This window comes from Salmo salar, chromosome ssa07 (assembly GCF_905237065.1).
Source record: "Salmo salar chromosome ssa07, Ssal_v3.1, whole genome shotgun sequence".
Lineage (NCBI taxonomy): Eukaryota > Metazoa > Chordata > Actinopteri > Salmoniformes > Salmonidae > Salmo > Salmo salar.
Genome location: NC_059448.1, coordinates 29656223 through 29683576, shown reverse-complemented (window position 1 = coordinate 29683576; position 27354 = coordinate 29656223). Strand labels below are relative to the sequence as shown.

The window sequence follows — 27354 nt, the reverse complement described above, 5'->3', positions numbered from 1 at the left end:
TGTGTGTGTATTTTGTGTTGAGTAGGTGTGTGTGTGTTTGTGCTGTATGTAAGTGTGTGTTTTGGGCTGTGTGACCTTGTGTTCTGGACCTTGTAAAACACAACACTCTCCACAGAGTTAAACTTCCTTCCTTCTCGCTCTCGCTCGCACTGTTCTCCTGTTGCTGATGGAAAGGTGGTAGAATGCTGTGGAATGTTCTGTGGAAAATCTAGCCTAACAAATGTGTGTGGGAATGTGAAGTTTTTCCCCCCCCAAAACGTGTGTATGGATGTTAACCGTGTGTATGTGTCCTTTATCTGACTGTGAGGTCATGTGACGTTTACCAGACATATGCCTGTGATGAATTGATAATGGAGAGATGGCGGGAGAGATGGATTGGAATGTTAAAGCCAGGGTCCGCAGTAGGGTGAGACCTGGCCTGCGTTCACACCGCAGTGTAGTGTTGTCATGATACCAGAACTTTGACTCCGATACCAGGTTTAGTATCACGATACTCGATATTATCATGATACTCTATACCAAAATGATACCAAGGGGATAAAAAACAAGGCGTATAAGCAAAAGTCACAGAATGCCACTTGATCCAGACAGATCTTTACATTTGTTATTTTAGTTTTTTTTTTATGTATGCATCCATGAATCAATTATACAGTCAATTTGACAGTTTTTATTTTTAGCAATCTAACTACATAATAATACATAAATTATTAGCATTATTTGAATGGTACATCTCTATTGATAAACTGGGTCAATCAAGATGTAGACTATGCCTATTTACAATACAGGTGAATGCATATTCAATAGGAGTGTGTGCATGCATTGAGTTATTGAGCTTGTTTTAGCTGAGTTCATGTGGCTACAGATGAGAAAACAATCTGTTTCCCTTCCACCTTTTTAATTGTACAGATCAATAACATTTGCGTAGAAGAAGTAATCTCTTCTTTTTTTAAAGTGTGCGCTGTCTCTTTAAGACCCATCACATCATTCACACACACACACACACACACACACACACACACACACACACACACACACACACACACACACACACACAGTTCCAGGTTCTAGCCAAGATGATCTTGATTGGGAGAGACGTGAGGCGGGGGAGATGAAGTGATTTCAAATCAGCAATATTTTTGCGTTATGGCTTGCAAATTATCACAAACAAGGTACTAGGGTAGTGAATTTAGGTAATCTAGCAAGGAAAGTTAGCTCACAAAGCTGGAAGCTAGTTGTATCTTCTTGCTTTGTAAAGTGTTCTATCCTGTAATGGACATTGTTTTGAGAACAGTAATTAACACTTTCAACATTACTACATGCTGTGTTGCGTTATTCAAGTGTGTTAACTTGTGTGCAGCATAAGTGGTGATGTAGCCCAGACTCCCAGTGAGTGCAGTGGTTCCTCAGGACAGGCTAGCGCTAGCAATGAGTAAGTGGAGCAGGCACGGTGCTCTCATGCTATAAAGGGACATTGGTTGCGCTGATAGACAGACTTGATCCTCTCTCAATCAGTAGATGACATGAGAAACATTTGACAGAAGTACTGAAAGTAACAAAAATGCCAGTACCAAACTGTGTTTCAGGTTCTAGCATAGAAAAAGTACAGAAGTTTTGGTATACCGTGCAACACTAGCCCTGTGTGGGTGGTTGTACATTGCGAGGGGAGATGTAGAGAGAGAGAAGCGAAAAAGAGGGGGATAGACAGGATATGAGAAGACAGGACGGAAGAGGACTATCCTGGCCCCCAGTGTTTTCATTCTCTACTGCTCCTGTCTGTTGACGCAAACTGACCATGTGTGAGACAGTGTGTGTGTGTGGTATGTAGGTGTGTGTTTTGGGCTGTGTGACCTTGTATTAGCCCTGCTGTGGAGGGCTGTTCTGTATCTTGTAAAACACTACAATCTCCACAGAATTAACCCCCCCCCACACACACACACACACACACACACACACACACTATTCTCCTGTTGTTGAACGAAAGGTGGGAGAATGCTGTGGAATGTTCTGTGGAAAATCTAGTCTAACAAATGTGTGGGAATGTTTTTTTCCCCAAACGTGTGTATGGATGTTAACCGTGTGTAATGTGTCCTTTATCTGACTGTGAGGTCAAGGGGTGTTTACCAGACTTGATGGAGAGAGAGAGAGAGAGAGAGAGAGAGGAGGGATGGATGAATTGGAATGTTAAAGCCAGCGTCCGCAGTAGCGTTAGGGTGAGACCCGCACTCACACTGCATTGTGTGTGTGTGTGTGTGTGTGTGTTTGAAATAGCGCCTTTGTGTGTGTTGGATTAGACTGACACTAACATGTCCTTGGTCTCCATCCTGCTTCTAAAGAGACTACTATTATTTCCCTTCTGTCATGACAAGGCCAACTGTATTTATGTGTGTCTGCTTTTGCTTTTCCCCCCTTACGTCACCCTTACGACACCTTATGAAGCTTCTCCCACCTCTCCTCTGCGGTTGAACACCATTCCCACTCCCTCCCTCCATCTGCTGCTAATACCTAACGTGTGTTCCAGACGTATCTTTCTTTCTTGTCCTCCTCCTTTATCGCATGCCTCTCCTTTCTTCCCTTTCTTTGCTGCCTCTCCTCTCCTCCCCCTTTCGCTCTGTCGCTCCGTCTCATTCCGCACTCCCTCTTTTACTCGCTTGCCCGTGCTATTTCGCTCTGTCGCTCTCTCCGTCTGTGCCGCTCGCTTCATTTTCAATCTCATCTCTCTCTCTCTCTCTCTCTCTCTCTCTCTCTCCCGCGCTCTCTCTTTCTCCAGCTGCAGTCTTTTTTTTCTCTCCAGCTACCCAGCCCCTCTCTTCCCGCTGGAACACTCAGTACTGATAACCCCCCCCCTCTCCATCCAACCCTGACTCCTCCTTGCTGCACCCGTCTCTATGTCTCTGTCCCTCCACCTTTCCCATCTCTTGCTCTACCTCTCTGTTGTTACTCCTCTCTTCACTCTCACTCTCGCTCTCTCTCTTCCTCTCTCTGACACACACACACGCGCATATACTCACACAACACTCTCTCTTGCTGTCTCTCTCACACACACATTCTCTCTTTCTCTCTCTCTGCTCTTCTTGGCTCTTTATGAATTGAACACCAACCTCAGCTCCTGACTGGTTGGAATTATATAGAGGCAACGAATGCATGCACTCTCGCTCTCTATCTCCCTCTCTCTTTCTCCCTCTCTCTTTCTCTCTCTCTCTCTCTCTCTCTCTCTCTCTCTCTCTTTCTCTCTTTCTTTCCCTCTCTCACACACATACACACACCATTCTCAGACACACACTCACACACACACGCATACCGTCCCATTCAAACGCTCATACAGGCAGCACATTCCACACACACACATGCACCGAGATGCGCTCATGCGCCACACTCACACGCACATAGTCTGAGACACACTCACACACACACTCATACTCCGAGACACACTCGTACAAGATGCAGGTGCACACACACAATCACATGCTCTGACACGCACACGCACACACACACACATTCTCTCACTCACATACACTCTCAGCCAGCCAGTCAGTCAGTCAGTGAGTAGAGGGCTATGTGGAGGTTGTGATGTTTTGGGACAGAAAAAACTCAGCCATGGGAAACTCCCAACGGCGACCCAAAGGCAGGCACAGAACCAAGGGGGCAACAGGTACTACCTCTCCCTCATCCCTCTTTCTCTCTCTCCATATGTCCATTCATTCATTCCGTCATTCATTTATTCGTTCATCGAATCATTAAACGGCTTGGATTGATCTTGCTTTCCCTTTTTCTGCGTCACCTTCGCAGCAGCCGGGAAGAGGGAGAAGGGGGAGGTGGACAGGGTAGTGTGTGTGTGTGTGGATTGTACATCTGTGAGGGGTGATCCATGAGGTGATGGTGTGTGTGTGTGCGTATGTGCTACCAGTTCTCACAGTCTCACGTCAGAATTAGACGTTCATCCGTCTTTCTCAAACCTCAGATTTCAAAGTTGTTCCAAGTGTCAAATTTCGATGTTCATCCTTGTTTCTCAAACGTCAAATTTCGAAGTGTTTAGGCATTAACTCCACATTTTTAAGATTAGGGTTAAGTTTAGGCATTAACTACATTTTTTTTATTTAACCTCTATTTTATCAGGGAGTTTACAGATGAGCCCTGAATCACATACATTACAGAAAATACACACATAAAAAAAATAAAAAATATGCAAAATGTAAGCAGAAAGATAAACACGGTCCGAAAAAATACATTCATCGGTTAAAAGGTCCTCAATCAGCGTTCTGAATTGGCCTAGAGGCACCAAAACATACATTTCTGAACATTTTGAAAATTGTTCCACAAATAAGGTGCAAAAAACCCAAAATGTATTTACCTAACTCCGTAGAGGCCAATTTCCAGAGTAAGCCATACCTTTGAACCGGTGTGGTAACTCGTATTTCTAAAGTTTAGTAATGACGTTAGGTACAGTGGGAATTTTTGTAAAAAGGCTTTTATAAATGAAAACCTAGCAATGTCTCAACCTACGTGACATCAAAGAGAACCAACCAACTTTCTGGTAGAGAGTGCAGTGATGACTGTTGCCCGTAATAAAGCGCAGTGTGCTAAGATAAACTTCATCTAACGGCTTTAATGAAGTAGCAGCTGCATTCATATAGATGATGTCACCATAGTCTAGGACCGATAGGAACGTCGACTGAATAATCTGCTTTCTACTATTTATCGAGAGTCAGGACTTATTCCTATAGAAAAATGCAATTTTTATTCTCAGCGTTTAACTAACTCATCAAAATATGCTTTTTAAAAGACAGCTTTTTATCTATCCAGATGCCCAAATAGTAAACGGGGACACAATCAATATGGACACCATCCAAAGTACGTATGTGACTCACCACCTGGATTCGGTCTGATGTAGCAAAATTTGAATCTGTTTTTTACATTTGATAAAAGCAGAGATTCCGAGCTAGAAAATGGCATGTCATACACTGCATTTGAGGGACAATGGGAAAGTAATTCTGCTTTGAAAGTTGATCAACTTGTAAACTCACTTTTGAGAAAATACCATTTTAGTGAGTTTCGGTGAGAGAGCTCTGCTTTGTCTATACCCATTCAACATCGTTCACACCCTCTTAAGCTTTAGCCCCACCCATCTCCTTGCGCTCAGAGCGCACGCTTGACTCTCTGGCCGATGATTTGTTAACCTCTGGATAACATAAAAACAGCCTAACCAGCTCTGCTGGCAACAATTTCATGATGCTTTTTTTGCCAATATGTCAAGGGATGACGCTGGAGAGGAGAAGCAGGTACGGGGAGTCAAACAATTAATAGGGAACGGACATAGAACGAGACAGGAACAGTGTCAGCACATGGGTAACACAGACAAATCACAATCAATACAGCAGCAGGGAACAGAGCTGGGGAACTGACAAATATAGGGTAGGTAATAAAGAGGTGATTGAGTGAGTCCAGGTGAGTCCAATATCGCTGATGCGAGTGACGAGGGAAGGCAGGTGTTCGTAAATGATGGTGGCAGGAGTGCATAATGCAGGGCAGCATGGCGCCCTCGTGTGCCAGGGGGGAAGAGCGGGAGCAGGCTTGACAGTACCCCCCCTCTAGGGACGCCACCCGGCGTCCCACCTGGGCGAACTGGCCGAGACATGGGCGCTGGGCAAGCCGGCTGGGGTTAAACTCCCCACAAACCGGCAGGGGCATGGGAGCCTGGCGAGGAGGCTGAGGCATAGGAGCCTGACGATCCGGCTGAGGCAAGCACGCCTGTCGATACCGCTGCGGCGTGGAAGCCCGATGATCCGGCGGGGTATGACGTGGGATGGAAACCTACCGAGGCAAGGAAACCTCTCGAGCCAGCTAGGACGTGGAAGCCCGACGAGCTGGCTTAGGCACCCCTGGTTCCATCGGCGGCGGAATCCAAGCCCGACGTCACCAACAAAACAAGAAAACTCCTGGGCTGGCTGGGCAAACAAGACCTGACGATCCGGCTGAGGGGGAAGAGCGGGAGCAGGCGTGACACAATGTTTACTGACACCAGCCATATTCAACGGGTGTTGTACACTTTAGCTTAAGACATGTAGCTAGCTACTTAGGTAAACAATGAACCTAGCTAGGTAAACAACATGTAAGATCACGTCACGCCACCTAACGTTAGCTAGGGAGCCAGCCAGCTAACGCTAGCTAACAGTACACTTTAGCTTGAAATGAAACCACTTTCTGACAAAATTTTAAACGTGTAATATCTGAAAATGTAGCTAGCTAGACTATTTTACCCGTATACATCATCATGCATGATGGACACGTCTCCCTGTCACGAATCCATGCCTCAAATGCCATTAGTTTGAAGACGTAATCAGGAAACAGGTGTTTTCCCATCTCTTTAGCTATCATACTTTAATTCCACTGATTTCAAAACTCGGTCCTCCAGCTACATTTTTTAAAATCCGCCTTCGACAGGATTACCAATACAGACAGACCAGCTCAAATAGACAAAAGCCTTCTATATCGCAGACCAATCCGAACTCATCTCTCTGCATGTCCAGCCCACTCATTATCTCAGCCAATCATGGCTAGTGGGAAGGTTGCTGTCTTTTTAAGTGGTTTTACCAACAAGGCTCATAATTTAACAATTTTATTCATATTTACAGATGGCATACAAGTTTGTTTATTAAGGCACATGAAATTTAACATATTCAAGAAGGCTTTTCTGACAAACACATTTTGATTAAAACATTTTTTTTTCACTTTTGTGAAGGGGGAGTACATGGGCCGCCGTCCAAACCTTGGGGATAGTACCAGATATAATCATAAAAAATATGAGTTCATGATTCAGCAATCAGGGGTGCAGAGAGCTGCAGCAAAAATGGATTAAGTATATCAGCCCCAGTGGATTTTGTTACATCAATCTTAAGCAAGGCATCTAGCACATCACAGATAGTAAAATGAAAAAAAAAATTCACTAGAAGTTGACGTGTTAACTGTCGAGTCAGCTAGAGGCTGGCAGAGGGAAGAGCTGTCGATTTGACTGACCAGGGTCAATTAAATCACCGTTTCTCTCAAATAAAAAGCCTGCCAAGATAGAATGATAATTAAAAGGATCACTTATCCATTTCTTCTCAGTTATGATGCCAGAGTCAGACAGAACTTGCTTAGGCAGGGAAGGAGAGGAATTGGTACGCTTTAGTGCATTTACTGTTTTCCAAAATGTTGAAGGATCACCAGCAGAGTCTGAGATTAGCTTAAAAAGTATCTTGATTTAGTGTTCTTCATCAAAATTGCCAGTCCTCTAAACAGTCAGTTTTCCTTGTTTTGGCCCAGGCCCGATTTGTCATCTGAATGAGCTCAGATAGATCTAACCCTTGGTTTTATTCTGAACTATCCTTTCACTCTAAATTGTTTGAAAGGAGTGTGTTTATCTGCCAGAGAAATGATTATGGAGAATACATATTCTAGAGCCACATCAAGGTCAGGAATACAGGCGACGGTGGCTAAATCAGAGTAGAACATGTCATGTAAAAACCCTTGAGGAGATAACTTTGAAAAATGTCTCTTCTTAATTAAACACTGGATTAGTGTTTTGCTGTTTTGTATCTCTAATACATACTATGGGACAATGATCACTTAGATCAAACGCAAATACTCCACAAGACAAATATTTATCGGGGTTATTAGTAAGAATTAAATCAATCAAGGAGGATTTAACAGGGTTTTTCACATTTAGCCATGTAGGTTTTGATATCAATTGAATCAGATTAAAATCAATGCATATAGTATTAAATTGTTCTGAGGCCGGGATTAGCCAATCCAGATTCAAATCGCCTAAAATGACTAACTCCGAGGACAGAAAAGGTGTTAAACACTCAGATGCAGTTGAAGTCGAAAGTTTACATACACTTAGGTTGGAGTCATTAAAACTCATTTTTCAACCACTCCACAAATGTCTTGTTAACAAACTAGAGTTTTGGCAAGTCGGTTAGGACATCTACTTTGTGCAAGACATAAGTAATTTTACAAACAATTGTTTACGGACAGATTATTTCACTTATAATTCACTGTATCACAATTCCAGTATGTCAAAAATGTACATACACTAAGTTGACCTGTGCCTTTAAATAGCTTGGAAAATTCCAGAAAATTGTCATGGCTTTAGAAGCTTCTGATAGGCTAATTGACATCATTTGAGTCAATTGGAGGTATACCTGTGGATGTATTTCAAGGCCTACCTTCAAACTCAGTGCCTCTTTGCTTGACATCATGGAAAAATCTAAAGAAATCAGCCAAGACCTCAGAAAACAATTGTACACCTCCACAAGTCTGGTTCATCCTTGGGAGCAATTTCCAAACGTCTGAAGGTACCATGTTCATCTGTACAAACAATAGTACTCAAGTATAAACACCATGGGACCACACAGCCGTCATACCGATCAGGAAGGAGACGCGTTCTGTCTCCTAGAGATAAACGTACTTTGGTGCGAAAAGTGCAAATCAATTCCAAAACAACAGCAAAGGATCTTGTCAAGATGCTGGAGGAAACGGGTACAAAAGTATCTATATCAACAGTAAAACGAGTCCTATATTGAAACAACCTGAAAGGCCACTCAGCAAGGAAGAAGCCACTGGTCCAAAACCGGCATTTAAAAAAGCCAGACTACGGTTTGCAACTGCACATGGGGACAAAGATCGTACTCTTTGGAGAAATGTCCTCTGGTTTGATGAAACAAAAATAGAACTGTTTAGCCATAATGACCATCATTATGTTTGGAGGAAAAAGGGGGAGGCTTGCAAGCCGAAGAACACCATCCCAACTGTGAAGCATGGTGGTGGCAGCATCATGTTGTGGGGGTGCTTTGCTGCAGGAGGGACTGGTGCACTTCACAAAATAGATGGCTTCACGAGGAAGGGAAATAATGTGGATATATTGAAGCAACATCTCAAGACATCAGTCAGGAAGTTAAAGCTTGGTCGCAAATGGGTCTTCCAAATGAACAATGACCCCAAGCATACTTTCAAAGTTGTGGCAAAATGGCATAAGGACAACGAAGTCAAGGTATTGGAGTGGTCATCACAAAGCCCTGACCTCAATCCTATAGAAGATTTGTGGGCAGAACTAAAAAAGCATGTGCGAGCAAGGAGGCCTACAAACCTGACTAAGTTACACCAGCTATGTCAGGAGGAATGGGCCAAAATTCACCCAACTTATTGTGGGAAGCTTGTGGAAGGCTACCTGAAACGTTTTACCCAAGTTAAACAATTTAAAGGCAATGCTACCAAGTACTAATTGAATGTATGTAAACTTCTGACCCACTGGGAATGTGATGAAAGAAATAAAAGCTGAAATAAACCATTCTCTCTACTATTATTCTGCCATTTCACATTCTTAAAATAAAGTGGTGATCCTAACTGACCTAAGACAGGGGATTTTTACTTGGATTAAATGTCAGGAATTGTGAAAAACTGAGTTGAAATGCATTTGGCTAAGGTGTATGTAAACTTCCGACTTCAACTGTATGTGTAAGATGGCTATTTTAAAAAAAAATTTTTTATTATTATTTTTTTATTTGTGTTTGTAACTTGTTTTTTTACTTATTTTGTACATAATGTTTCCGCTATCGTCTCTTATGACCGAAAATAACTTCTCGACATCAGGACTGCGATTACTCACCATGGACTAGCAGAATCTTCTTTTTCCTTTCACGACTCTGACGAGCCCGACGCGAAGGATATACTGCTTCCTCAGGAACAAGCCCCGATCCCGTGATCTGCATGAATAAACCCCCACTTCCCTCCATTCTGTAAAATCAATGAGTTACGCGGGAGATTAAAACTACCAATGGGACATTAAAAACTGTAACATCTTATGCTTCACGGAGTCGTGGCTGAACGACGACAACATCAACATATGTTGTCTGGCTGGTTATGCAATGTACCGGCAGGATAGAACAGCGGCGTCTGATAAGACAAGGGGCGTCGGTCAGTGTATTTTTGTAAACAGCTGGTGCACAATATCTAAGAAAGTCTCGAGCTATTGCTCGCCTGCGGTAGAGTATCTCATGATAAGCTGTAGACCACACTACCTACCAAGAGAGTTTTCATCTGTATTCCTTGTAGCTGTTTACATTTTTTTTACCTTTTATTTAACTAGGCAAGTCAGTTAAGAACAACTTCTTATTTTCACTGACTGCCTAGGAACAGTGGGTTAACTGTCTTGTTCAGGGGCAGAACGACAGATTTGCACCTTGTCAGCTTGGGGATTCAAACTTGCAACCTTTTGGTTACTAGCCCAACACTCTAACCACTAGGCTACCCTGCCGCCCCAGTCAGAGGCTGGCACTAAGACAGCATTGATTGAGCCATAAGCAAACAAGAAAATGCTCATCCAGAGGTGGCGCTCCTTGTAGCCGGGGACTTTAATGCAGGGAAATTTAAATCCGTTTGACCAAATTTCTATCAGCATGATAAATGTGCAACCAGAGGAAAAAGAACTCTAGACCAACTATACTCCACACACAGAGCTCTCCCTCGCCCTCCATTTGGCAAATCTGACCATAATTCTATCCTCCTTAAAGCAGGAAGAACCAGTGACTAGATCCATAAAAAGTGGTCAGAGGAAGCAGAAGCTAAGCTACAGGACTGTTTTGCAAGCACAGATTAGAATATGTTCTGGGATTCCTCAGATGGAATTGAGGAGTACACCACATCAGTCATTAGCTTCATCAATAAGTGCATTGATGACGTCGTCCCCACAGTGACTGTACGTACATACCCTGACCATGGATTACAGGCAGCATCCGTACTGAGCTAAAGGCTAGAGCTGGCACTTTGAAGGAGCGGGACTCTAACTCGGAAGCTTATAAGAAATCCTGCTATACCCTCTGAAGAACCATCAAACAGGCAAAAGTTAAATACAGGACTAAGATCGAATCGTACTGCACGGGATCTGATGCTCGTCGGATGTGGCAGGGCTTGCAAACCATTACAGACTACAAAGGGAAGCACAGCCAAGAGCTGCCCAGTGACACGAGCCTACCAGACGAGCTAAACTACTTCTACGCTCGCTTTGAGGCAAATAACACTAAAACATGCATGAGAGCACCAGCTGTTCCAGAAGACGTGTGTGATCACGCTCTCTGCAGCCGATGCAAGTAAGACCTTTTAAGCAAGTCAACATTCACAAGGCCGCAGGGCCAGACGCATTACCAGGACACGTACTGCGAGCATGCGCTGACCAGCTGGCAAGTGTCTTCACTGATATTTTCAACCTCTCCCTGTCCGAGTCTATAATACCAACATGTTTTAAGCAGACCACCACAGTCCCTGTGCCCAAGAACACTAAGGTAAGCTGCCTAAACAACTACCGATCCATAGCACTCACGTCTGTAGCCATGAAGTGCTTTGAATGGCTGGTCATGGCTCACATCAACACCATAATCCCAGAAACCCTAGACCCACTCCAATTTGTATACTGCCCCAACAGATCCACAGATGATGCAATCTCCATTGCACTCCACACTGCCCTTTCCCACTTGGACAAAAGGATCACCAATGTGAGAATGCTATTCATTGACTACAGCTCAGCGTTCAACACCTTAGTCCCCTCAAAGCTCATCAATAAGCCAAGGTCTTTGGGACTAAACAACTCCCTCTGCAACTGGATCCTGGACTTCCTGATGGGCCGCCCCCAGGTGGTAAGAGTAGGTAACAACACATCCGCCACATTGATCCTCAACACAGGGGCCCCTCAGCGGTATGTGCTCAGTCCCGTCCTGTACTCCCTGTTCACTTATGACTGCATGGCCAGGCAGCACCATCATTACATTTGCCGATGACACAACAGTGGTAGGCCTGATCACCGACAATGACTAGACAGCCTATAGGGAGGAGGTCTGAGACCTGGCCGTGTGGTGCCAGGACAACAACCTCTCCCTCAATGTGATCAAGACAAAGGAGATGATTGTGGACTACAGGAAGAAGAGGACCGAGCATGCCCCCATTCTCATCAACGGGGCTGCAGTTGAGCAGGTTGAGCTTCAAGTTCCTTGGTGTCCACATCACCAACAAGCTAACATGGTCCAAGCACACCAAGACAGTCATGAAGAGGGCATGACAATGCCTCTTCCCCCTCAGGAGACTGAAAAGATTTGGCATGGGTCCTCAGATCCTCAAAATGTTCTACAGCTACACCATCGAGAGCATCTTAACTGGTTGCATCACATCACCTTCTGATACCCTAGACCCACTCCAATTTGCTTATCGCCCCAAGTCCACAGACGATGCAATCGCCATCACATTGCACACTGCCCTATCCCATCTGTACAAGAGGAATACCTATGTAAGAATGCTGTTCATTGACTACAGATCAGCATTCAACACCATAGTACCCTCCAAACTCATCATTAAGCTTGAGACCCTGGGTCTCGACCCCACCCTGTACAACTGGGTCCTGGACTTTCTGACGGGCCACCTGCCAGGTGGTGAAGGTACTGCAGGAAACAACATCTCCAGCCCGCTGATCCTCAACACTGGGGCCCCAAAAGGGTGTGTTCTCAGCCCTCTCCTGTACTCCTTTTTCACCCATGACTGCGTGGCCATGCACACCTCCAACTCAATCATCAAGTTTGCAGACAACACTACAGTGGTAGGCTTGATTACCAGCAACGACGAGACAGCCTACAGGGAGGAGGTGAGGGCCCTTGGAATGTGGTGTCAGGAAAATAACCTCTCACTCAACGTCAACAAAAGAAAGGAGATGATCGTGGATTTCCGGAAACAGCAGAAGGAGCACCCCCTATCCACATTGATGGGGCAGTAGTGGAGAAGATGGAAGGCTTTAAGTTCCTCGGCGTACACATCACGGACAAACTGAAATGGTACACCCACACAGACAGCATGGTGAAGAAGGCGCAATAGCGCCTCTTCAACCTCAGGAGGCTGAAGAAATTTGGCTTGTCACCTAAAACCCTCACAAACGTTTACAGATGCACAACCGAGAGCATCCTGTTGGGTTGTATCACCGCCTGGTATGGCAACTGCACCGCCCTCAACCGCAAGACTCTCCAAACTACCTGCCCTCCAGGTCACCTACAGCACCCGATGTCACAGGAAGGCCAAAAAGATCATCAAGGACAACAACCACCCGAGCCACTGCCTGTTCACCCCGTAATCATCCAGAAGGCGAGGTCAGTACAGGTGCATCAAACCGGGACTGAGAGGCTGAAAAACAGCTTCTATCTCAAGGCCATCAGACTGTTAAACAGCTGTCACTAACATAAACAGCTGTCACTAACATAGAGACTGCTGCCAACATACAGACTCAAATCACTGGCCACTTTAATAAATTGATTTAATAAAGGTATAACTAGTTATTTACATAATTCCACTTTAATAATGTTCACATATCCAACATTACCCATCTCATATGTATGTACTGTATTTTATTCCATCTATTGCATCTTGCCTATGCCGCACGACCATTGCTCATCCATATATTTATGTGTACATATTCTTATTCCATCCCCTTACATTTGTGTGTGTATAAGGTAGTCGTTGTGAATTTGTTAGATTACTTGTTAGATATTACTGTACTGTCGGAACTAGAAGCGCAAGCATTTCGCTACACTTGCATTAACATCTGCTAAACATGTGTATGTGACCAATTTGATTTAGGTGCATTAGCCTAAACCCTCTACGAGATTTAAAGTCAGAGCGGGTATTCAGCTCATTCCCATCAGAGCTAACAGGGCTAGGGTCATCTGCAGCTATTTGTTGAGTGAGCTGAGACCTTGCCAAGGTCTCTGGCCAACCCCGTGAGAGCAGAGCAGACTGAGCATTTGACAGACCTCCCTCAAGTCGGTGCATGCAGGGGCTGGGACGGGAACTGGGAGAGCAGTTTTGGCAGAGCAGTCCCCCCTGAATGAAGCTCCCACTGAAGGAGTGGAGCTGCTGCAGGGGATCCGAGTGGCTGCCAATGCCCCTTTCTGGGTGTGCACAGGAGGTTGTGGGGGGAATTGAGGAGGGTGGTGTGAACGGCAGTGTGGCTAGTGAAGCTCCAAACTCTGCATTTGAGGGCTGATGATGTGAATGGTACATGGTGTGGTCTGCATCATGTGGTGCACTACCCTCAACAGAGTTTTGTCAGACCCTAGGGTAGTAGTCGGTGCTGTGTAGAGCTGGGTTGAGTTGAGGTGGGACTGGTCTAGTAGAGCTGTGCTGTGATGGGCCAGGTCTGGTAGAGCTGCGAGGCAGGCCTGGTCTGATAGAGCTGTGCTGTGATGGTACAGGTTTGGTAGAGATGTGCTGTGATGGACTGGGTCTGGTTGTTCTGTGATGTAATGGGCCTAGTCTGGCTGTGCTGTGCTGTGATGGGCCTAGTCTGGCTGGGCTGTGCTGTGCTGTGATGGGCTGGGCCTGGTTGAGCTGTGCTGTGATGGGCCGGGTCTGGTAGAGCTGTGCTGAGGCTGGCCGGGTGTGGTAGAGCTGTGCTGTGATGGGCCAGGTCTGGTTGAGCTGTGCTGTGATGGGCTGGGCCTGGTTGAGCTGTGCTGAGGCTGGCCGGGTCTGGTAGAGCTGTGCTAAGCCGGGCCAGGTCTGGTTGAGCTGTGCTGTGATGGGCCGGGTCTGATTTAGCTGTGCTGAGGCCAGCCGGGTCTGGTTGTGTCTCCATTGGCTGAAGGGTCTATTTGTCTCTTACCAGAAGCTGCATCTGCATATGTGGGCTGGCAATAAAGCTGAGATATGGGCTGGGCTGGGGTACCCTCCTATTGGCCACTATTTGTCCTACCACTAGAGTACAGTCCAGTGCTATGAAGGGTTGTGGGGGGCTGGGCTGGTTCTGGCACCTTTGGGCTTAGCTGGGTTGGTTCCTGGCACCGCCTGGCTAAGCTGGTCTGGGTCTTGTGCCGCTGGGCTTGGACATGTTGGTAGGGGCTGGAGATGTCTGTGTCTAGCTCAGCTGAGATGAGATTGGCCGCCTCTCTCTCCTTGGATAGCAAGGAGGTGGGGGAGCTCTGTTGCTGGCCTGGTATGATTGTGGAACTCTGTCTAACGTGGCATCCTTCAGGGCCTTGGCAAAGACACTGACTCCCTTATGGTCCAGGTGTACATGGTCGTACAAGAGCTCACATGTCAGGGTGACAGGGTGTGTGCTTTCTCTGCCACCTTTCTCACTTTCTCATCCAGTCTTTCTCCTTTTGTGCGCAGGTCATTTGTCCCAGTATGTCGGACACGGTTGTCAGCATTTTCATGCAGTTGTAGTGCACTGTCAGTAGAGGGACACCAGAATTTAGCCGTCTGGGGAATAGTCTCCTATCTTCCAGATAGACTCCAATGGGAAGTATCAGAACTGCAGTTTTGAGAGGCATGCTGGGTTGAACTGTCCTCTGTCCACTGGAGGTGTGTTCGGGTGAACATGGTCAGACTGCTGGGAGGTTGGCAAGGCAGGGTAGGCTGCGGCAGGCTGGGAGGTTGGCCGGTCAGGGTGGACCCTAAGAGGATGAGGGGCTTGTGAAGCAGATGGGGTGAAGGCTGCACTGGGTTCAGGAGTATCTGGGCTTCTAACAGGCTGATGGGGCTGCTCTGTTGGTGGCATGGTTAGAAGCTGCTGACAGAGGGCATTGGATATCCCTCTCGCTCTGCTGCAGCTCCACCTTTACCACACACAGCTCCTCTTGGAGGGCATCGTTGGTCTGTGTCATTTGTTCAGGGTTCTGTCTTTAACATCTGTCTTAACTGTTCTATTGAAGCACAGCTCTCCTGGAAACGCCTCTTCCATCAGCGTCTGGACAGTGTCACATTTCTTGTTGTTTTGATCTCCCTGAATTCCATAATCTCAGTGTATCAAAGTGTGTGTGCGCACACTGAGTGTGTGTGTGAAGATCCTGCTTCAGTGCTTTTGGTACTGCACGGCTGGATTACTATAGGGTTTTTAAATATACTGTCTATGCTGTGTTGTCTCTCATCCAGAGAGCGAGAGGGATAGAGAGAAGGAAAGAAAGAGAGAGCGCAACCAGATCGCTCACTTCGAAATTGGACTTCTGTCCATGTCCAGAGAACGGCGGGAAATTCCTTCAAAACCGGCCACTATGGGAAACAGTGAGCCCTATTACCATCAAGTAAACTTGGGTTGTGCTAGGCCATTGTGGATGGGGTTGGCAGATGGGTGTAATCCCATGACTCCAGATCTGAAGGTTGTGTGCTCAATCCCAGTGGTAGACACTTGTTTTTTTGTTGTTGTTTTTTTGGACCCTATCCCAAACCTTAACACTTAGCCTATCTTAAAGATTTTCTCCGGTGCTTTTGTACACTTTTTAGCCAGTAGTTCTGAAAGTACCTCTCACGATCCAAAGTGGTCCCTGAAAATGGCATATTACGTCACATATGTGCAGATATGTGCACCACTTCGTTGCTCTTTCTCACTCTCTCTGCTGTGTCCACTGAGCCATTGGGCGCTTCCTGCTAGCTGTCACTCAAATGGCAAGGGGCTGAACCTCATGTGCTGGAACTGTAATTACTAGGGGGGTGGCCCACATGGTCCAAGTTTGCAGTACTCAAAATGGCGCGCACAGCTTCCGGAAAAGTCACTTTCAAACTAGGGATTTCGTGACTAATTGAGTTAAGACACTAATTCTGCTCATAGATTATGCATGTATGGACTACACATTGACACATGTAGCCCAAAGCAGGAGGTTTAAAAAATTCTTACTTAGTCGCCATAGTACCAGAGCATGTAACCCTTACATTAACCCTTACATTTGGAGAAACGTGGATAAACATCAGAATCTGAAGTAAAATTATTAAAACTGTGAGATCTTGTTAGAGAGAGAGAGAAAGACAGTGGGAGAGCAAGAGAGGGAATGAGAAGGAGATGGTGGAGAGGGAGTAGGGAGAAGAAAATTGAGAGGGCGAGAGACAGAGAGTTGGAGAGCGGGAATGGGTAGGAGAGGGAGGAGGGAGAAGAGATGAGTACGCAAATCTGTCTCCTCATTCCCTGGTTTACTGATAAAGGAGGAGAGGAAAAGATGGGAAGGAAATGAGGAGGGAGAGAGAAGCAGAGGGGCTGAGATGTAGAGGGAAGAGCAATGATTTGGAACAGAGAGGAGAGGAGGAAAGAGAGCTGGGTTGAGAGTGGGAACAACAGATGGAGAGAGGAGGAGGATAAGACAAGGAATAATTTTTTTGTGTATCCCCTTATTGCTGTAAAGGGGACAGGCATATATACACACACAGAACACACAATGACAACCTTATACAAGCAAAGCCCTGTGCTTTATCTCTGTCTCTCCACGCCATTATTGTTATGGTAGTCCATCGTATCCAATGATGACTTCCACTTCTGAATTTTATTTAACTAGGCAAGTCAGTTAAGAACAAATTCTTATTTACAATGACAGCCTACCCCAGCTAACCCGGACGACACAATTGTGCACCACCCTATGGGACTCCCAATCACGGCCAGTTGTGATACAGCCTGGAATCAAACCAGGGTCTGTAGTGAAGCCTCTAGCACTGAGATGCAGTGCCTTAGACCGCTGCGCCACTCAGGAGCCCCAGTTCACAGTGAATTATTCGGTGTCTGTAGAGTCCAATCTGAGATCAACAAACGTTATTGCAGGTGGGGCATGTGCAGTCTGTGTTGGCGGGGGCAGGTATGGTTGTATGTCTCCTGAGCTGTTTTTGATGTTTCTCTCCTCCTCCCACCTCTGTACACCACTTCCACCAGGTGGAACTGTCGGCAGCAGCGGGGTTTGATGTTGCTCTTCTTCAACTGGTCCTTGTAGCACTTCCCCTGCAGACCGCTGGCCGTACAGGATCTTGAGCGGCAAGCGGTCCTGAGACATTCTAATGACATGCCCAAGCCAGCGCAGTTGGTGTTGGGTGACCATGGCCTTCATACTCTTGCAGTTGGTCTTAGCAAGTATTTCTGTATGGGGCACACGGTGGCACCAGGTGATACCCAGGATGTGCTGCAGGCATCTTATGTGGAATCGCTCAAGCTGCTTGTTGTTGCAACTGTAAGTGACCCAGGCTTCACAGCCGTAAAGAAGTGTGGTGATGCAGATGGCGTGATGCAGATGGCGTGATAGACGGCGATTGGTGTGGAGGTGGAGATCCCTGTTTTGGAAGGCCCTGCGTCTGTGTTTCCTGAAGGCAGCTGATGCTTGCTTCATCCTGTTTTAAATGTCAAAGTCGATGCTTCAGTCCTCCGAGAGGATGCTCCCTAGGTATTTGAATGACAGGACTATTGCCAGTGATTTGTGTTCAATGGTGAAGACAGGGTGGAGGGCTGGATCTCCATTGGCAGACCACCTCTGTTTTGGTGATGCTGACACACACAGACAGACATGTTAGACAGACATGTTAGACATACGACCCTGATCCCACTGCTGGCTTGTCTCTGAAGCTAAGCAGGGTTGGTCCAGGTCAGTCCCTGGATGGGAGACCAAATGTTTCTAGAAGTTGTGTTAGAGGGCCAGTATGGGGCACGGTGTCATGGCTACCTAATCATCCCCAGTTTCCAGTTGGCTTATTCATCTCCTCTCCCCTGTAACTATTCCCCATGTTGTTGTTGCTGTAAATGAGAATGTGTTCTCAGTCAATTTACCTGCTAAAATAAGGGTTAAATAAAATTCACATGTGCATATGCTCTCACTTAAACTCACTGTACCTTCTATATCTATAAGCTACTAATAGGTGAATGTAACAATGTACAGTGTTATCTCTCAATTCAATTAACTGTATTTTCATGGCAAGTTAAATTACTTACATTGTCAAAGTACACGTATAACAATGGGCTAATGGTAATAATACTAATAGACCTGGTAGTAGTGGTAATGATATTAACATTAACAGCAACTACAACACCTTTGCTCCCTCAGGAGACTGAAAAGATTTGGCATGGGTCCCCAGATCCTCAAAAAGTTCAACAGCTGCACCATCGAGAGCATCCTGACTGGTTGCATCACTGCCTGGTATGACAACTGCTCGTTATCGGACCATAATGCGCTATAAAGGGTAGTGCGTACGGCCCAGCACATCACTGGGGCCAAGCATCCTGACATCCAGGAACTATATACTAGGCGGTGTCAGAGGAAGGCTGAAAAAATTGGCAGACTCCAGTCACCCAAGTCATAGACTGTTCTCTATGCTACCGCATGACAAACGGTACCGTAGCGCAAAGTCAAGCTGATTGGTCAGCTGTTTGAGCCAGTTAAGGGTGCTTTGTTATTCTTGGGTGCTCGATTAGTAATGGCGCCGGAAGGGATGGCTCCTAGTGGCCAGGGACTTTAATGCAGGCAAACTTAAATCTGTTTTACCACATTTCTACCATCATGTCAATTGTGCAACCAGAGGGAAAAAAACTCCACGCACAGAGACGTATACAAAGCTCTCCCTTGACCTCCATTTGGCAAATCTGACCATAATTCTGTCTTCCTGATTCGCAAAACACCAGTCTCAACATCAACAGTGAAGAGGTGACTCCATGATGTGTGCCTTCTAGGCAGAGTTGCAAAGAAAAAGCCATATCTCAGACTGGCCAATAATATAAAAAAATATTAAGATGGGCAAAAGAACAGACACTGGACAGAGGAGCTCTGACTGGAAGGCCAGCATCCCGGAGTTGCCTCTTCACTGTTGACATTGAGACTGGTGTTTTGCGGGTACTGTTTAATGAAGCTGCCAGTTGAGGACTTGTGAGGCGTCTGTTTCTCAAACTAGACACTCTGTGAATTTATATAGCCCTTCTTACATCAGCTGATATCTCAAAGTGCTGTACAGAAACCCAGCCTAAAACCCCAAACAGCAAGCAATGCAGGTGTAGAAGCACGGTGGCTAGGAAAAACTCCCTAGAAAGGCCAAAACCTAGGAAGAAACCTAGAGAGGAACCAGGCTATGAGGGGTGGCCAGTCCTCTTCTGGCTGTGCCGGGTGGAGATTATAACAGTACATGGCCTCGATGTTCAAAAGTTCATAAATGACCAGCATTGTCAAATAATAATAATCATAGTAGTTGTCGAGGGTGCAACAAGTCAGTAACACAAGAGTAAGTGTCAGTTGGCTTTTTCATAGCCGATCTTTGAGAGTATCTCTACCGCTCCTACTGTCTCTAGAGAGTTGAAAACAGCAGGTCTGGGACAGGTAGCACGTCCGGTGAATAGGTCAGGGTTCCAGCAGGTCTGGGACAGGTAGCACGTCCGGTGAATAGGTCAGGGTTCCAGCAGGTCTGGGACCGGTAGCACGTCCGGTGAACAGGTCAGGGTTCCATAGCTGCAGGCAGAACAGTTGGAACTGGAGCAGCAGCACGGCCAGGTGAGCTGGGGACAGCAAGGAGTCATCAAGCCAGGTAGTCCTGAGGCATGGTCCTAGGGCTCAGGTCCTCCGAGAGAGAGAAAGAAAGAGAGAATTAGAGAGAGCATATTTAAGTTCACACAGGACACCGGAAAAGACAAGAGAAATACTCCAGATGTGACAGACTGACCCTAGCCCCCCGACACTTAAACTACTGCAGCATAAATACTGGAGGCTGAGACAGGAGGGGTCAGGAGACACTGTGGCCCCATTTGATGAAACCCCCGGACAGGGCCAAACAGTTGGATATAACCCCACCCACTTTGCCAAAGCACAGCCTCCACACCACTAATGTACTTGTCCTCTTGTTCGTTTGTGCACCGGGGCCTCCCAGTCCTCTTTCTGTTCTGCTTTGTGCCAGTTTGCGCTGTTCTGTGAAGGGAGTAGTACACAGCGTTGTACCAGATCTTCAGTTCCTTGGCAATTTCTCGCATTGAATAGCCTTCATTTCTCAAAACAAGAATAGACTGACGAGTTTCAGAAGAAAGTTCTTTGTTTTTGGCCATTTTGAGCCTGTAATTGAACCCACAAATCCTGATGCTTCACATACTCAACAAGTCTAAAGAAGGCCAGTTGTATTGCTTCTTTAATCAGAACAACAGTTTAACTATGCTAACATAATTGCAAAAGGGTTTTCTAATGATCAATTAGCCTTTTAAAATGATAAACTTGGATTAGCTAACACAACGTGCCTTTGGTACACCTATGTATATATTCCAGAAAAATCTGTCATTTCCCGCTACAGTAGTCATTTACAACATCAACAATGTCTACACTGCATTTCTGATCAATTTGATGTTATTTTAACCTCTATGGGCTAGCGTCCCACCTACTCAACAGCCAGTTGAATCCTGTGGCGCGTTATTCAAATACCTTAGATATGATATTACTTCAATTTTTCAAAAATATGACTATTTTACACCATTTTAAAGATAGATCTCTCGTTAATCTAACCACACTGTCCGATTTCAAAAAGGCTTTACAACGAAAGCAAAACATTAGATTATGTCAGCAGAGTACCGAGCCAGAAATAATCAGACACCCATTTTTCAAGCTAGCATATAATGTCACATAAACCCAAACCACAGCTAAATGCAGCACTAACCTTTGATGATCTTCATCAGATGACAATCTTATGACATTATGTTATACAATACATGCATGTTTTGTTCAATCAAGTTCATATTTATATCAAAAACCAGCTTTTTACATTAGCATGTGACTAGCATGTGACTAGCATTCCCACCGAACACTGCCGGTGAATTTACTAAATTACTCACGATAAACGTTCACAAAAAGCATAACAATTATTTTAAGAATTATAGATACAGAACTCCTCTATGCACTCGATATGTCCGATTTTAAAATAGCTTTTCGGTGAAAGCACATTTTGCAATATTCTCAGTAGATAGCCCAACATCACAGGGCTAGCTATTTAGACACCCAGCAGGTTTAGCACTCATCAAAGTCAGATTTACTATAAGAAAAATGTTATTACCTTTGTTGTCTTCATCAGAATGCACTCCCAGGACTTCTACTTCAATAACAAATGTTGGTTTGGTCCAAAATAATCCATCGTTATATCCAAACAGCGGCGTTTTGTTCGTGCGTTCTAGACACTATCCTAAAGGCTAAATAAGGGTGACGAGCATGGCGCAATTCGTGACAAAAGAATTCTAAATATTCCATTACTGTACTTCGAAGCATGTCAACCGCTGTTTAAAATCAATTTTTATGCCATTTTTCTCATAAAAAAGCGATAATATTCCGACCGGGAATCTGCGTTTAGATAAACAGACAAAGGAAAAGAAAGCATTCGGTCGAAGCGGGCACGCGCCTAAGCCCATAGTACTCTGAGCGGCCACTTGCCAAAAGCGATAAAGTGTTTCAGCCAGAGCCTGCCTCGATATCGTTCAACGTTTTCCCGGGCTCTGAGACCCTATGGAAGACGTAGGAAGTGTCACGTTATTGCACAGATCCTGAGTCTTCAATAAAAAGAGCCAAGATGAAACACTACTTCTCAGACAGGCCACTTCCTGCTTGAAATCTTCTCAGGTTTTGGCCTGCCATAGGAGTTCTGTTATACTCAGACACCATTCAAACAGTTTTAGAAACTTTAGGGTGTTTTCTATCCAAAGCCAATAATTATATGCATATTCTAGTTACTGGGCAGGAGTAGTAACCAGATTAAATCGGGTACGTTTTTTATCCAGCCGTGTCAATACTGCCCCCTAGCCCTAACAGGTTAATGGACAATTTTTTTATTTTCTTTCAAAAACAAGGACATTTCTAAGTGACCCCAAAATTTTGAACAGTGGTGTATGTGTTATGGCTTTACATCCCCTGCTATATTGTGGATAGATAGTTACCTGTCTAACAGAACACAGAGGGTGTTCTTTAATGGAAGCCTCTCAAACATCCAGGTAGAGTCAGGCATTCCCCAGGACAGCTGTCTAGGCCCCTTACTTTTTATAATCTTTATTGATGCAACAGTAGCTAAAATGGGGAGAGGTCTGTCCATAATAAAGCACTGCTCTACCTTCTTAACAACGTTATCAACAAGGCAGGTTGATAACGTTGTCGCACCTGAACTACTGTCCAGTTGTGTGGTCAGGTGCCAGCAAGAGGGACTATTGAAAATTACAATTGGCCCAGAACAGGGCAGCACGGCTGGCCCTTAAATGTACACAGAGAGCTAACATTAATAATATGCATATCAATCTCTCCTGGCTCAAAGTAGAGGAGACATTGACTTTATCCCTTCTTGTATTTGTGAGAAGTATTGACATGTTGAATGCACCGAGCTGTCTGTTTTAAATTACTAGCACACAGACCCATGCATACCCCACAAGACATGCCACCAGAGGTCTCTTCACAGACCCCAAGTCCAGAACAGACTATGGGAGGCACACAGTACTACTTAGAGCCATGACTACATGGAACTCTATTCCACATCAAGTAACTCATGCAAGCAGTAAAAACTGATAAAAAAAAACAGATAAAAATACACCTTATGGAACAGCAGGGACTGTGAAAAGACACACCCAGGTACAGACACACGCATACACGCATGATAACATACTCACGATACACAGACGTACACATGGATATTGTGTTGTAGAAATGTGGTAGTAGAGTAATGGCCTGAGGGCCCACACTTAATGTGTTGTGAAATCTGTTGTGAAATGTATTGTAATGTTTTAAAAATTGTATATAACTGCCTTAATTTTGCTGGACTCCAGGAAGAGTAGCTGCTGCCTTAGGATCCATAATCAATACAAATCTAAATAGTAGTAGACTAGTTTGAAAATGACTGAACATGAATGAAAAGCCATATGGTATCAAAGCCCAAACAAAACAACATGGCAAATACTATTGTTTCATTGCAATTTTCACTGGCGGTCCCTCAGGTTGTGGCAGGAGGACACATATTTGGTTGCCAAAACTGTCTTCTTATCTTCAGCTGTTGCTTATGTACACACACACACACTCTCTCGCTCGCTCTCTCGCTCTCTCGCTCGCTCTCTCTCTCTCGCTCCCTTTTCTCTCGCTCCATCATTCTCCCTGCATCTCTCTCTCATATTTGGCTGCCAAAACTGCCTTATCTTCAGCTGTTGCTTATTTACATGCATATTCTCTCTCTGTCGCTCTCAATTTTTCAATTAAATTTGCTTTATTGGCATGATGTAACAATGTACATATTGCCAAAGCTTACTTTGGATATTTACAATATTAAAATAATAAGAATACAAATTGTCAACGGGACAACAGTAACAACAATAACCAAGGGTCAAAATAACCATACATTGAACAATAAGCATAGAGGACATGTGCAGGTTGGTTGGTCTGTCAGACACTGTCCCTCATCTTATGGCAGGCAGCAATGTAGTGCGCTGCCAACCCACAGCTCTCTGCGTCATCACCCAACAGGTTAGGCTTTTGCCTATCCTCATCAGAGAGGTCTTTGAAACCTTGAATAAGGGTTTTAGATTTGGGGAAATGACACTCTCTAATTGTTTTCAATTTTTGACATTTAGTCAGGAAATGCAGCTCTGTCTCAAGTTCTGCTGTTGTGCAGTGGTTGCACAGCCTTTCCTCTACAGGGAGCCAGGTTTTTCTGTGTCTACCCTTCTCAATGGCAAGGTTGTGCTCACTGAGCCTGTACGTTGTCAAGGTTTTTCTAAGGTTTTGATCAGTAACCATGGTCAAATAGTTAGCCATGGTGTACTGTCGATTTAGGGCCAGATAGCACTGCATTTTGCTTTGTGCTTATGCTTGTTTCCCAATAAGCAATGTCATTTTGTTTTGACTGTGTTGTAATTTGTTTTATTCTGATTGATTGGATGTTCTGGGCCTGAGGCTTCAGTGTGTTAGTAGAACAGTTTGTGAAGTCAGTCCCAGGACCAGCTGGATGAGCCCCAGGACCACCCATTTTTCTTAAGTCCCGAGATCGGTGTGGATGAACTTAACCGGCATGCACAGAGTCCTGACCTCAAACCCATCGAACACCTTTGGGATGAATTGGAGCACCGACTACGAGCCAGGCCTAATCACCCAACATCAGTGCCCGACCTCACTAATGCTCTTGAGGCTGAATGGAAGCAAGTCCCTGCAGCAATGTTCCAACATCGAGTGGAATGACTTCCCAGAAGAGTGGACGCTTTTATATTAGCAAAGGGGGACCAACTCCATATTCATGCCCATGATTTTGGAATGAGATGTTCGACGAGCAGGTGTCCACATACTTTTGGCCATGGTGTGTGTGTGTGTGTGTGTGTGTGTGTGTGTGTGTGTGTGTGTGTGTGTGTGTGTGTGTGTGTGTGTGTGTGTGTGTGTGTGTGTGTGTGTGTGTGTAGGTGGAAGTTTACAAACACATAGGTTGGCATCATTAAAACTCGTTTTTCAACCACTCCACACATTTCTTGTTAACAAACTATAGTTTTGGCAAGTCGGTTAGGATATCTACTTTGCATGACACAAGTCATTTTTCCAACAATTGTTTACAGACGGATTATTTCACTGTATCACAATTCCAGTGGGTCAGAAGTTTATGTACACTAAGTTGACTGTGCCTTTTACACAGCTTGGAAAATTCCAGAAAATTATGTCATGGCTTTAGAAGCGTCTGATAGGTTAATTAACATCATTTGAGTCAATTGGAGGTGTACCTGTGGATGTGTTTCAAGGCCTACCTTCAAACTCAGTGCCTCTTTGCTTGACATCATGGGAAAATCTAAAGAAATCAGCCAAGACTTCAGAGAAAAAATTGTCTGGTTCATCCTTGGGAGCAATTTCCAAATGTCTGAAGGTACCACGTTCATCTGTACAAACAATAGTACGCAAGTACAAACACATTGGGGCCACGCAGCCGTCATACCGCTCAGGAAGGAGGTGCGTTCTGTCTCCTAGAGATGAAGGTACTTTTGGTGCAAAAAGTGCAAATCAATTCCAGAACAACAGCGAAGGACCTTGTGAAGATGCTGGAGGAAACGGGTACAAAAGTATCTATATCCACAGTAAAACGAGTCCTATATCGACATAACCTGAAAGGCCGCTCAGCAATGAAGAGGCCATTGCTCCAAAACCACCATAAAAAAGCCAGACTACGGATTTCAAATGCACATGGGGACAAAGATCGTACTTTTTGGAGAAATGTCCTCTGGTCTGATGAAACAAAATAGAACCGTTTGGCCATAATGACCATCGTTATGTTTGGAGGAAAAAGGGGGATGCTTGCAAGCCGAAGAACACCATCCCAACCGTGAAGCATGGGGGTGGCAGCATCATGTTGTGGGGGTGCTTTGCTGCAGGAGGGACTGGTGCACTTCACAAAATAGATAGCATCATGAGGGAGGAAAAATTAAGTGGATATATTGAAGCAACATCTCAAGACGTCAGTCAGGAAGTTAAAGCTTGGTCGCAAATGGGTCTTCCAAATGGACAATGACCCCAAGCACACTTTCAAAGTTGTGGCAAAATGGCTTAAGGACAACAAAGTCAAGGTATTGGAGTGGCCATCACAAAGCCCTGACCTCAATCCCATAGAAAATTTGTGGGCAGAACTGAAAAAGCGTGTGCGAGCAAGGAGGCCTTCAAACCTGACTCAGTTACACCAGCTCTGTCAGCAGGAATGGGCCAAAATTCATCCAACTTATTGTGGGAAGCTTGTGGAAGGGTTCCTGAAACGTTTGACCCAAGTTTTAAACAATTTAAAGGCAATGCTACCAAATACTAATTGAGTGCATGTAAACTTCAGACCCGCTGGCAATTTGATGAAAGAAATAAAAGCTGAAATCATTCTCTCTACTAATATTCTGACATTTCACATTCTTAAAATAAAATGGTGATCCTAACTGACCTAAAACAGGGATTCTTTACTAGGATTAAATGTCAGGAATTGTGAAAAACTGAGTTTAAATGTATTTGGCTAAGGTGTATGTAAACTTCCAACTTCAACTGTATATACAGGGTTGGGGTGTAACTGATTTCATGTGGTCTGTTACATGTAATCTGATTACAAAAAACTGTACCTGTAATCAGATTACAGATACTTTTTAAAAACTTCCGATGATTACTTCTTGGATAACTTTTAAATTTAGAAAGGATGTTTGCGGAAAAAATACATATTATGACATCTTTCAGTTTTCTCAATGACATTCAATTCAGCATTGAAAAAAAAGTGGAAGTTTGTTCCACCGGAGCGAGTCTGATCACAAGTCAGAGACCAATGTGATGATACACCAAATGCGTTTGATGGATCCTTTTTGTCTTCTTCGAATGCCTCTTAATAGGAAAGTAACTGAAAGTAATCAGATTGTTTCGGTAATCTAAAAGTTTCATTACTGATAACAATTTTGGATGGGTAACTGTAACGGATTACATATAGAAAGTAACCTACCCAACCCTATTATATATATGGCTGACTGTAGGTTATGCAGTCTCTCTGTGATTCCATCTCTCTCTGCTGCTATACAACGGTTTTCCAGAAGATGATGATGATGATGATGATGAACCTGATAGCTGCGTGTGTTTG

General features: G+C 44.7%; 1 protein-coding gene across 2 annotated transcripts in view; it reads left to right on the top strand.

Annotated features, from left to right (window-relative positions):
* Positions 1–27354, top strand: part of LOC106609059 (NHS-like 2) — a 149252-nt gene that overhangs the window by 54886 nt on the left and 67012 nt on the right. Inside the window, exon 1 of one of the 2 annotated variants that reach the window (XM_014207432.2) lies at positions 3229–3649. The exons of the other annotated variant lie outside the window; for it this stretch is intronic. Within the exon in view, the coding sequence (XP_014062907.1) occupies positions 3568–3649 (82 nt within the window). The 5' untranslated portion in view covers positions 3229–3567. Of the gene's footprint in view, positions 1–3228; positions 3650–27354 lie in introns of those variants that run through there. 2 annotated transcript variants of the gene reach the window in all.